At 36.5% G+C, this 13,850-nt stretch overlaps 1 protein-coding gene across 1 annotated transcript in view; it reads left to right on the forward strand.

Moving 5' to 3' along the window:
* The window catches only part of LOC306873422 (VPS10 domain-containing receptor SorCS1-like), a gene marked incomplete at both ends in the record, with an annotated part of 180,977 nt that overhangs the window by 135,436 nt on the left and 31,691 nt on the right, over positions 1–13,850 (forward strand). Inside the window, 5 exons of the mRNA XM_079422691.1 lie at positions 467–585; positions 1,689–1,778; positions 3,347–3,526; positions 5,568–5,714; positions 10,796–10,898. Coding sequence (XP_079278817.1) covers positions 467–585; positions 1,689–1,778; positions 3,347–3,526; positions 5,568–5,714; positions 10,796–10,898 — 639 coding nt within the window. The remainder of the gene's footprint in view (positions 1–466; positions 586–1,688; positions 1,779–3,346; positions 3,527–5,567; positions 5,715–10,795; positions 10,899–13,850) is intronic.

Raw genomic sequence — 13,850 nt, forward strand, 5'->3', positions numbered from 1 at the left:
TGCACAAATTGAGTTTGCCTTTTCTTTGTTGAACCTTTGGTCTAATGATTGACAGGCAGAAAGATAAACTACATGTGTCAGTTCTACTGTATGTGGTCCCTCAAAACACTTAATTTGAGGGAGGTTTTTAGACTGTTTGAAGTTAATATACAAGGACAATTAGGGAGGGAAGAAAAAAAATGGTGTATGTTTTACTTTGTGTAACTCAGAAATTCCTAGCAAATTTAACAAATAATGTCATATTAATGGCAAGTAATACATTGAATTCAATATTAAATTTTAAGTAGATAGTATTTTTGTTTTATTAGCAACTTAGATTTTTTTTTCTCATAAAAAAACCCGTTAAAGTAATGATATCATTATTTGATTTAATATTTTCAGTTACCATTATCAATATTACTGTTTTCTCCCGTCAGTCTGTCTGTCTGTCTTCTGGAAATTCAATATTGTTATGTTGTTGTTGCAGAGGCTCTTTATGTCACATGCAAGCTTCAGAACTGTACAGATGCCAACAAGGGCAAACCTTTTCCTGGATACATTGACCCCAACTCCCTAGTGGTCCAAGATGAGTACGTGTTTGTCCAGGTGAGTCTTTTATAGAGGGGAAACCTTTGACTAGTATGGCTGTAATCATGTTTTTTTTTTCTTATAATGTTGCACTGATATTTACAATTCTTGTATCAATATTTAAGCATTTTCCACAGCTCAGTTATATTAAGTGTATCCCTGAGTTTTAATTTAACTGCAAACATTGAATCTTCTTTTATTTTATTTTAGTCAAGTTCAATCTTTTAGTCAAGTATTAGTCAAGTTATGTACACATTTCAAAATGATTTGAAGTTTGAAGAATTGAGTTGACAGATTTCATAGAAAATCGTTTTCATTTGTCACATGTCTTCTTCGTTTAGTGTATGATGGCCTTTTTTTTTCTCTAACTATTTACAAAGTAAGCGAGTGTATGATGCCTAGTGTTTTAAAATCTGTTCTGATTTTAACAGTTACTGTATGTAGTGTATTCCAGACTTAAGGTCTTTGCACAATGAGTCCAAAATTATTGTCTGAAACTTTTGCATTTAGAAAAATAAATACGACCTCACCATCAATCACGTTTACACTGCATCTAAAACTTTCGTCCATCATAAAAAATGTTTTGGATCAGGTTCGGTTTTCTGCGTTGTCACATCTATAGCAAGCATTTTATTAGGAAAGGATGACAAATACAAAAAAACAAAAAACACCAACGAAAAAACGCATGCAAAAATTACAGACTCAAAGTGCAAGCACCTTTAAGTTTAAACTCTTTTGTAGTCTAGTCCAGGTGTGCTGTCTGGGACACATCTGGATGGATGCAATGCTGATGCATTAGTTTTTTAGATACTTTTGAATATTGCAGACCCACTTTACACCCATATTAAGCACTTAATCTTAATACCAGGTGTAAACAGGGTCTATGAGGTGCCATAATTAAAGCACAGATAGAAATGAATCCTCCAGATCCAGTCTGTGTCATAGATTTGGCACAGTTTCAACTGCGATTCAATTATGATAACGTGATTGAATTGCACAGATCATATCGCAATGCATAATGCAAGGCCTAACATGTGACCAATTTCCTGGTAGAACTCAAAATGTTACTTCTTTCTAAAGCCTCTTTGTCCTGTCTATTTGTGATCCCTCCATTACACAAGGTGTCAACCGGCGGTCGACCAATCTACTACGTGTCATCCAGGCGAGATGTGTTTACACCCATGAAGCTTCCCAAATACACCCTTCCAAAGGTAGGGTAGCAGCTCATTCACACTTGCTCGACACGAAGTCAGAATCTGCCATGCTATGACAGAGTAAACAGACATTGCTATTTCAGACCCAGATCATCGTGTCCCTCGATGTTAGCCTTTGAAGCTTCAAACCTTTACAAAATCTGATTTTTTCTCGCCGGCATCTGGCAGGCTCTTACTTCTGAGTGAGTGAATTCGGGGACGCAGATGCTACCGTGGTCCCTCGCCTCTCAGGATGCTGTGTTATTATTCAAAGCTTAAAATCTGCTGCGCTCACATGACAATTAAACATGTTTTATTCAATAAAGCTCTCGGCGCTCCTTTAAGCACACACCCAGCAACCCTTGCGCGGTCTGGGGTAGATGAAATTCGCAAACTGCCAGCATGTGGTTTTGTTGCATTTACCCAACTGACAAGCTCAATTTAAGCCTAATAAGAATATTTGCCGTACGCCGGAGCTGTGAGCAAAACAAGGCAGGTGAAAGTAGGGTCTGATACTGATTATTAATCGGATTCAGCTCAGTGGGGTGAAACCGCCACTGCTCTCCAGCTGTCCCCAGCCGTCCCGGTAACAACATTCATATTCAATCTCGCTTGATTAGAGGCAAAAATCACATTAAAGGTAAAAGTCGTCCTCCTCTGATATATGCAAACGAGAAGGGTAAAGGTGTTTTGATGCTTGAATATTAAAAGGCACTTAAATTGTTTGGAGTTCGGCCTACTTTTTTTTTTTTTGATGATGGAAAAGACTGAATAGAGTTGTTAAATCATTTGGATGGCTCAGTTATGAACCACACAGGAAAATGCAGTCGGCTCATCAAGAGAATAAAAGGCAATTGAAGTTTAGTGACTTCAGTGCCAGTTTTTTATTGACAAAATACACATTGTATTAATATTAAATACAGATATAGACAGCTAGATAAAGGGCAATTATTGTACAATAGCAGTGACAATATCATCCACATACACTACTGTTCAAAAGTTTCTTACTCACTAAGGTCACATTTATTTGATCAAAAATCCAGGAATATTGTGGGGAAAAAAACTGTAATATTGCGAAAAATATTATTATAATTTAAAATAACTGTTTTCTATTTGAATATATTTTAAAATGTAATTTATTTATTTGACGCAAAGCTGAATTTTCAGCACTATTACTCCAGTCTTCAGTCAAACATGATCCTTCAGAAATAATTCTAATATTCTTATTTGGAGCTCAGAGACATTTCTTATTATTATCAATACTGAGAATAGTTGTGATGCTTAATATTGTTGTGGAATTAATTTCAGGATGCTTAGATGAATAGAAAGTAAAATGTTATACTTTCTTATACTTTGTTTTTGCATCATTATTAGATCATTTCTAATACAAAACTGAAGTCATGCAGCTGTGTTGGGACGCACCAGTCAACCTAGTGCATCAATTATAATAACCCACTATTCTAAAACGTTCCTTGTCAGTTTTATATACTTCTTTATTGACATGTTTATACCAACATTTGGATAACACCGGAGGCAGAATATTCTTTTGTCAAATAAATCACAGAGATCTTTTATTTTTTCCCCAGGATCTGCATGTGATCAGTACAGATGAGAACCGGGTCGTGGCAGCAGTTCAAGAGTGGAACCAGAATGACACTTACAACCTGTACGTGTCAGAGGCCGGAGGCATTTACTACACGCTGGCTTTGGAGAACGTCATGAGCAGTATGGGACCAGAGGGAAATGTCATGATAGATCTATATGAGGTACCTCTCTGCAACACAACAGTGTCATTTATTTTCCACACTGTACAGATGTGGGCTGATTCAATATCACTGCTTCATGTTCACATTTCTCTGGGTATTAAAAGCATGATCAAATTGAATGCACTAATTCATGCTAATTGGGTGTATAGTGCTAATTGATTTAATAGTAGTGCTAATTAATTAAGGTATTCATTACATGACTATCAGTGGATTATCTAAACAAGGAGCAGTTAGGAACCCAGAATACTCTCTGTGCATCTAAATCTATCGCTAAAGGGGGAAACCATAGACACATTGTTAAATATGATAACAGATTTTGTAACATGCAACATCACTTTCTTCAGTATTTCAAGTACTATTATGTTACATAGATAGATAGATAGACAGACAGACAAAAAAAAAAGATAAATAGATAGACAAATGGTTGGGAAGATAGATGGATAGATGGATAGATAGATAAATAAGTTATTAATAATGGCTAGTATTATCCATGTAAAAAAATAAAAAATAACTTGTGTGGGAAAAACTTGTGTTTTTCTTTTTCTTTTATGAATATAACAGCTCTATTTGAAACAGAAATCTTTTGTAACACTATGAATGTCATTAATGTCCTTTTTTGGTAAATTTTGGGTAAATTATTATTATTGATAATATTTTTTATTACGTATTTATTACTTCACTGCTGAATAGTAGTGTATGATTTCTACAAAAATATTAATCAGCATGTTGTTGATAATAATAAGAAATGTTTCTTGAGCACCAAATTTGCATATTAGAATGATTTATGAAATATCATGTGATGCTGAAGACTGCAGACAATTAATGACTATTAAAAATTATTTTTTTGTCAACACAGGAAAAAAAAAAGTCATAACTGAAAATGTTTAGTTTAAATTTAAATAATATTCCACAGTATCAATCTTACTGTAATTATTATTATTGTTATTATATTTTTTACAAAATAAATGCAGTGGTAATGATTGAGAAATTGAAAAAAAATAAATCTAATCTGATTTGATTGTTTTCACTGAAACAAATTTTCAAGCATCCCATTTTACTCAGATTTCAAACCACATAAGGGTTTATAAAATGTAATGTTTTTGTACGTGTGTGTGTGTTGTTAAGACTACAAATAACTAAACAACTGGATTTGAATCTAATAACTATTTTGCAGCCTGTCTGAACAAAACTGTTTCCTATCCCTGATGTACTATTGACCTTTTCAGCATTCAACTCAATGTCTTTCCAAATACCTATATGCGACAAGATACCTTACAATCTGAGAGCAGGCAGGGCTTTGGAGTGCTTTTAGTTCCCAAGTTTTTACAGCACTACAAATTGGTCTGATAGCTCTGCCTGCGTACAAAGGCACCGGACTGAAGCCAGCGATTAGGGCTTGGGTGTAGACGGCTCGTCTCTTGAAGAATTCACCAGATCTCTATTCATACACCTCTGGATGGAACAGCGCATGCAGCCACGCATTGCAACAGAGGCCAGCAGGTGTCAAGCTATCTCCTGATCAAATAATTAAACTGTTGATGATAGCAACCCCCATAAAATCACATTTGGCCCTCGGATAGGCGGAAGAGTCCGATGACTTGATTGAGGTCGCCACCTCCATGTAACATATGCTAAAATCTCAGCCGTCGGCTAGATTGAAATATTCGTCAATTATTGAATAGTCAGTGCCCTTGGAGGCCCATCCCGGGCTGCTTCTCCTCCTCTCTAGTGCTTCCTGGCCCTGAAGAGATGTCACTTCTGTTCAGGACCGACATGGATTACCTTCTCATTCCCTTACATACTCCCATTCCACTCCAATAGATAGATCTTACCAGGAACTGTTATATGTATGGAGTTTTTAGAAGTTCACTTGGCTGGTTTGTGCCACAGGGACACAAAGTAATAAATGTAATAAAAAGTAATAAATTGTTTTGTTTTTATTTTTCTTTCTATAGGAGGAAATGGTGTAACTTTAAGGATATGATTATTAGTGATTTATCTCTTCCTCATTATCTTTCTTTCTTTATGTTCCCGTCCTTAGGTGGCAGGAATAAAAGGCATGTTCTTGGCTAATAAGAAGCTAAATAATGAGGTGAAAACATACATAACCTATAACAAAGGCCGTGACTGGAGGCTCCTGCAGGCTCCCTCGGCTGATCTCAGAGGAAACCAAATCCATTGCATACTGGTGAGTGGACTTGTGGGAAAACGAAAAGAAAGAGAATTGTGCAAAGTTGGCTGTATGAAATTTGACATTCATAAATTAGCTTTATGAGGTCAGTGTACTTTCACAATGGCAACCTGTCAGATTTGAGCTTTTGAAGCATTAAACAAAGATGGGTGTTTCTTCAACTACAAGCATTTTACTGTATGTCCCACGGGTTAATTTTTATTAAAGCGAACAGATTTATTTTTTTTCTTTTGTTTTGAGATAATCACATTAAAACTGTCCTATGTGATTTTTTTATGACATCTTCATCATTTATTTTATATTTATTTTCTGCATGTTTTATTGCCTCTTTGTTCTAGCCCTAACCCAATCTTTCAATCTAAGAAATTTGTGATAATATGAATACTTTTAAATTTTTCATAAACCATTTCAATAAACAATTTGGCCCCTAATAAAGTTTTTTTTCTAAAATGTGTTGTATTGTCTACCCAAGGGGACAACAGTGTCAATGAAGAGCACAGTTGAAATATGATGAGGAGGGAAAAAAAAGAAAGATCAAGATAAATAATTTGTGAACAGCATATTTTATTGAGTGTCATTTCCAATCAAGCTGTATTTGTGTTAAATGATGTAAATGAGATGAACCTTTTATTTTATTTAATGCATACATTTTTATGAAATTAGCCTTAGCAAGAGAAATGAGTCTAACTTTTAATTCCAAAAATTGTTTACATTTGTTAAAATAATATAATTTGCATCACTGAATGCTATCAAACTAAATATAGAATTTGTGATCAGTGTTCTTATTGGTGATTAAAACTATTAAAAAAAAATTCATTAATTGAAATAAAAATATAAAAGATGAAGCTTTTTGGCTTGGAAAATATTTGAAATTAAGTTTACAAAATTAAGGTAAAAATTACTGAAATAAAACTAAGTTAAATACAAACAAAAAAAAGAAAAATTGTGATAGCACAACAAAATTACTAGTGCTGTCAAACGATTAATTGTGATTAATCACATACAAAATATTTATATATATATTTTACATAATATATGTGTGTGTACTGTGTATATGTATTATGTATATATAAATACACACACATACAGTATATATTTTCAAAATATTTACATATATTACATTTATAATTTATATTATATATAAATATATTTAATATATGAACAATATATTTTTTCTGAAATGTATACATGCATGTGTGGGTGTGTGTGTGTATATATATATATATATGTATATGTATATATATATATATATATATATATATATATATATATATATATATATATATATATATATATATATATATATATATATATATATAGGGCTTGCATAGAGTAGTCGAGTGATCGACTGCTTCAACCATTAGTCGGCACTGTCGGAAACAATCAACTACTCGACCATGCATTAAAGGTATATTCCACCCCAAAATGAAAATTTTGTCATTAATCACTTACCCCCATGTCGTTCCAAACCCGTAAAAGCTTCGTTCGTCCTCGGAACACAATTTAAGATATTTTGGATGAAAACCGGGAGGCTTGTGACTGTCCCATTGACTGCATAGTAAATTGCCCTGTCAAGGTCCATAAAAGTATAAAATGCATCGTCAGAATAGTCCATCTGCCATCAGTGGTTCAATCTGATTTTCATGAAGTGACGAGAATACTTTTTGTACACAAATAAAACAAAATTGTTTTATTTCGACATTTATTCAACAATTTGTCTCCTCTCTGTCTCTCTGTGTCAGCGTAGCGCCATTTTGGAGAGCATCCGATGGACGCAAAGTGCGTACGTTATTATGTCATCAGTAACGCATGGATACGCTGTTTCCGTTCAAATCATCATATATAAACGTACAATACGTATCCATGCATTACTGACATCTCTTGTCATGATATCTCTCTGCTTGTATGATAAATTTATTTTTAGAAATTAATAATTATTTTAGTTTAATACGCCATATTTGTTCAGTGATAACTAAAAAAATAAATAAAAATAAAGATCAAGAGAACAGTCTTATCAAGTAACTGTACAAAGTTCCACCTGGTTTTATCCGAATACAGATATAATACAGACGAATAATGTTGTGAATGTTACAGAAACACATACAGATAACAAATACTGGCTGTTGCATGGAAATTAAAATATGTAATGTCATAAATATAAAGTTTTGACAATTTATGTAATTGTTGCATTGATTAGGCTATAAGAACTATTTCAAGTCTTTTCATTTACAGAAGCATGAACCAGGAGTAGTCGAGTAACTGGAGTATTTTTTTAATAAGAAATCGACTAGCAGAAATCAGTAGTAGTGCAACCCCTAATACATATATATATATACACATATACACAGTGGGGCAAATACGTATTTGATACTCTGCCGATTTTTACAATGAATTTCCATTTTGTTTGCATGAAATAAGTATTTGATACAATAGAAAATAGAACTTCTTGGTACAGAAACCTTTGTTTACAATGTGGCGGGAGGAGCCAACGACAGACACAGTGGGCGTGGCGTCAAGCCTCGGAGAGGTTTTTATTAAACAATAAGGGATAAAATAAAGTGTCCAAAGGGGAAAAAGTGTCCAAATAAACGGGGAATCTGGTGTCCTCGTTGTGCCGCGGGGCTTGTGCAGGAAGGTAGTGTTCAGAAGGGAAGGGTCCAGGGAAGGGGTGGAGTCCGGTGGCCGCACGCGCTCCCCTCTCGGGGCCGGGAGCGAGTAGCGGCGGCGTCTCATGCGCGGCTCCTTCCATCTCCTTGGTTCCCGGCGCTTCTGGGGGATTCGACGACCCGGCATCCTGGCCCGTCAGCCGTCTCACGGGTGCGGCAGTCCTCCTCGACGCACCCTTCCTGGACCCACGAGGACACCAGCGTGCATGCACGGGGAAGAGATCGGTCTCCCGAGGAGAGGCGCGCTCGGCGTTTAAACTGCCGCGGTGATGAGGCTCTATTCACGTCAGGTGCGCCTCATCACACGCCGCCAGCCCTGCGTGTTCAGCGCCCCTCCTCTCTCACACACCCACTCCCGTCGGGAGCCTGGTGAAGGGCGGCGAATACGGGACGGGGTGGTGATGATGGACAGGGGGGAGGCAGCCGACTCGTCACAACAATTACAGACGTTTCCTGTAGTTCTTGACCAGGTTTGCAAACTTCAGATGGGCCTGGATATGTGCTGGCTTGAGCAGGGGGACCTTGCGCACGCTGCAGGATTTTAATCCATGACGGTGTAGTGTGTTACTAATGGTAACTGTTGAGACTGTGGTCCCAGCTCTCTTCAGGTCATTGACCAGGTCCTCCCGTGTAGTTCTAGGCTGATCCCTCACATTTCTCAGGATCATTGATACTCCACGAGGCGAGATCTTGCATGGAGCCCCAGGCCGAGGGAGATTGACAATCATCTTGATTTTCTTCCATTTTCTAATAATTGCGCCAACAGTTGTTGCCTTCTCACCAAGCTGTTTGCCTATTGTCCTGTAGCCCATCCCAGCCTTGTGCAGGTCTACAATTTTGTCCCTAGTGTGCTTAGACAGCTCTTTGGTCTTGCCCATAGTGGAGAGGTTGCAGTCTGATTGATTGAGTGTGTGAACAGGTGTCTTTTATACAGGTAACGAGTTCAAACAGGTGCAATTAATACAGGTAATGAGTGGAGGATAGGAGGGCTTCTTAAAGACAAACTAACAGGTCTGTGAGAGCCAGAATTCTTGCTGGTTGGTAGGTGATCAAATACATATTTCATGCTATAAAATGGAAATTAATTATTCAAAAATCATACAATGTGATTTTCTGGATTCTTTTTTTACACTGAACAAAATTATAAACGCAACACTTTTGTTTTTGCCCTGGAGACGGCTTATGGTAGAGAAATGAACATTCAATTCACAGGCAACAGCTCTGGTGGACATTCCTGCAGTCAGCATGCCAATTGCACACTCCCTCAAAACTTGCAAAATCTGTGGCATTGCGCTCTGCGATAAAACTGCACCTTTTAGAGTGGCCTTTTATTGTGGCCAGTCTAAGGCACACCTGTGCAATAATCATGCTGTCTAATCAGCATCTTGATATGCCACACCTGTAAGGTGGATGGATTATCTCGGCAAAGGAGAAGTGCTCACTAACACAGATTTAGACAGATTTGTGAACAATATTTGAGAGAAATAGGCCTTTTGTGTACATAGAAAAAGTCTTAGATCTTTGAGTTCAGCTCATGAAAAATGGGGGCAAAAACAAAAGTGTTGCGTTTATAATTTTGTTCAGTGTATATTCTGTCTCTCACTGTTGAGGTGTACCTACAATGAAAATTACAGATCTCCTCATTCTTTGTAAGTGGGAAAACTTGAAAAATCGGCAGTGTATCAAATACTTATTTGCCCCACTGTATATTGTATGCGATCAATCGCGATTAATCGTTTAACAGCACTGAAAATTTCTAATTCAATTTTTTATTAAATTATTACCGGTTCTAATTAAATTTATTTAGAAATATAAAAAGCCAATTCAAAACAGTAATAAATAATATAACAATAATAACTAGTACTAAAATAAAACTTTCTGAGATGTACGCGTGTTTGGATGACGTCTAAGTAAACAGTGCTGCTTGTCATTTCAAAGGACAAGATGTATGTTTCATTCTGTGGGGATCTTATTCATCCCCAGTGAATGGCCTCACCCGACAACAACGCCCCCCCCCCCCCCCCCCCCCCACAAAAACGCAAACAAAAACAATTACCCTTTGATAAATTCAACTAATTAATGGTCCCACTGTTGGCCTTGCCTTCACCATCCATTACAGAGCTATTTGTTAGAAAATGTCAAAGTTTTAATAAACCCCTAAACAACCCTTGCAACATGTGCTTACCATTGGCATTTCCAGACTTATAATGAGAATTCTGTCACTAAAGGTTATTCCAATCAAAATTAATGTTGGGAGGGAAAAAAGTCACAAGCCTTTGCTGTTATGAGATTTTTTAAATGGGATTTTATTCGAGCCCAAGCACAATGACAGTTTAGTGGAGGCCACACACTGGGGGTCGAACCAATGTTGAGACCCTGCTTGATCGAGATGATTGTTTGTGTTGCTTCTAGCCATACTGTTCTCTGCATCTCCACCTGCACGTATCTGCAAACCCGTACACATCTGGAAACATAGCCAGCAGAGAGTCGGCCCCTGGAATCATAGTGGCGTCAGGTGAGTTTGGGTAAAAGGACTGATGCTGATAAATATTCTGCACATACAATTCAGTGATCTTATTTGTATTCATACAGAAAAAAGCCTCTTATGCTGCCTGCATTTAATCAAAAACACAGTAAAAAAAATAAAAATAAACTATATTGTGAAATATGAATTTGGAATAAATTAAATTTTAAAAATTATGAATATTCTTTTAGTTATGCATAGGTAAATGTTTAGCAGTCATTACTCAGTCTTCAGTGTCACATGATTCTCCAGAAATAATTTTAATATGGGTCTACTAAACAGCAATTCTATTAAACAGCATTTATTAGAAAGCTTTCGTAAATAATCTGACTGTACCCCAAACCCATTGTTTTGTTTTGTTTTTTGTTCATGTATATTTGTGTACCATAAAAGTAGAGTATTATCTGAAACAAACACTTTTACATATGTACAAATTTTGTAGTACCAAATACTTGTAGTAACTATATAAAACTGTGGTTACTTTATTTTCTTAATTTGGAACTGCCTTATAACAATGTCTGAAATGTATCATTCCATTTTTGGATCCTCCTTTAATCTTTAAAGAAGCATTTCAAAGTCGAAGACACATATTTAGAAAAAGATTAATAAAACTGAATACTCAAATATTATTTGTGTTTTTGCTTTGGTTACAGACAGGTAGAAAAAAATGTCTGGATGACAGGTACTGGAAGAAGAAAATACTTTTAAAGTGTGTAGTTCTTGCATTCTTCCTTAAATCCCTGACATCAGTTCATTTTTTTGTCCTGGAACTCCAAAGCGAAGCATATTTAAATTCCTTTCATCTTGAGCGCTTATGACACTGTTATTGTTGAAGACGTTCATTTTGCGCTCGTGGAGCGCAGGCATCTGTATATGGACTATAAACAAGATTAGTGTCATGTTAGCATAAACAAATGGAAATGCTAAGTGCTACTCTTGAGATTAGCGGCAGAGGGTCTTTAGAGTATTCTTATTATTCTCTCTCCATCATCTTCTGTTTTCACAACCGACTAACTCTTCCACCACTTCAAACTTCAAATGTTTATTTTATAAGATTGAAAGCGCTTGTCACTTTTTCATTTTACTCCTTCAGGCTTGCGTCTTCCGTGACGCTCGCTGACTATATTGCCTCCGGATGCACGCAGATGAAATGTAAATGTCTTGGCACTGTAACTATATGGATAAGTAATCCTAGGAGGAGAGCGACTATTGGATATTAGGCTTTACATTGACGTTTAGTTAATTGATTTGATGGCAGAAGGGTTGTGGAGGTGCCACAGACTTTCCTGAGTTGCTTAACTTATTAGATAGAGAGGATTTCTAGAACTCCTACTTAACTCACAGGGTCAGTCTCTGATTTCATTACACGATGCATTTGCTGTTGTAAAAATCTATCTATCTATCTATCTATCTATCTATCTATCTATCTATCTATCTATCTATCTATCTATCTATCTATCTATCTATCTATCTATCTATCTATCTATCTATCTATCTATCTATCTATCTATCTATCTTCCCAACCATTTGTCTATCTATTTAGCTTTTTTTTGTCTGTCTGTCCATCCATCCATCTTTGTCCATCCATTCGCTGATCTGTCAATTCATCCATCCATCCATCCATCCATCCATCCATCCATCCATCCATCCATCCATCTTTATGTCTGTCCATTCATCCATCCATCCATCTTTATGTCTGTCCATTCATCGATCCATCCATCTTTATGTCTGTCTATTCATCCATCCATCTTTATGTCTGTCCATTCATCCAACCATCTTTCTGTCCATTTCATCCATCCATGCATCTATCTTTCTGTCCATCCATCCACATTTCTTTCCGTCCATCCATCCATCTATTCCTTAAATGCATGGATTTATCTTTTCATAGCATCATTAGATTTTTTCTCAATGAAACATTTTTTTTCTCTCTCTATCTTATCCTGCAGTACATAATGGAACAAAATCCATCCATCTTTCTGTCCGTCCATTCGGTGATCTGTCCATCCATCAATTTATCTTACTACCTTTCTACCTGTATAAATTGTCCATTCATCCATCCATCCAGCTTTCTGTCTGTCCATCCATTGATCTTTCCATCTATCCTTCTGTCCATCCATACAGTTATCTTTCTGTCCGTCCATCCGTTGATCTGTCCATCTATCCATATGTCAGTTCATCCATCCGTATATCCATTCATCCATCTTCCTGTCCATCCATCCATCCATTTATTTTTCTGTCCATCCATCCATTGATCTGTCTTTCTATCTTTCCATCCATCCAGCCAGCCATCTATCTTTCTGTTCATCCATCCATCCTTCTGTCCGTCCATCCATCCATCTATACCTTAAATGCATGGATTTACCTTTTCATCACATCATTTGAATTTTTTTCTTTGAAACATTTTTTTTTCTCTTTTCCTGCACTACATAATGGAACAAAATCAATCCATCTTTCTGTCTGTCCACATCCATTGATCTGTTCATCTATCTTTCTGTCCATCCATTCATTTATCTTTCTGTCTGTCCATCTGTCGATCTGTCCTTCTATCTATCTTTCTGTCTTTCCATCCATCCATCTTTCTTTCCATTCATCCATCCATCCATCCATCCAGCTTTCTGTCCGTCCATCCATTGATCTTTCCATCTATCCTTATGTCCATCCATCCATTTATCTTTCTGTTCGTCCATCCATTGATCTGTCCTTCTATCCTTCTTTCTATCCATTCATTCATCTTTCTGTCCATCCATCCATTTATCTTGCTGTCTGTCTTTTTATCTTTCTATCCATCCATCCATCCATCCATCAGCCATATTTCTGTCCATCCATCCATCCATCCATCCATCCATCCATCCATCCATCCATCCATCCATCTTTCCATCTTTGTCTGTCTATCCATCCATCCATTTATCTTTCTGTCTGTCCATCTGTTGATCCATTTGTTGA

The sequence above is a fragment of the Barbus barbus genome (genome assembly GCF_936440315.1).
Source record: "Barbus barbus genome assembly, chromosome: 8".
Taxonomy (NCBI): Eukaryota; Metazoa; Chordata; class Actinopteri; order Cypriniformes; family Cyprinidae; genus Barbus; species Barbus barbus.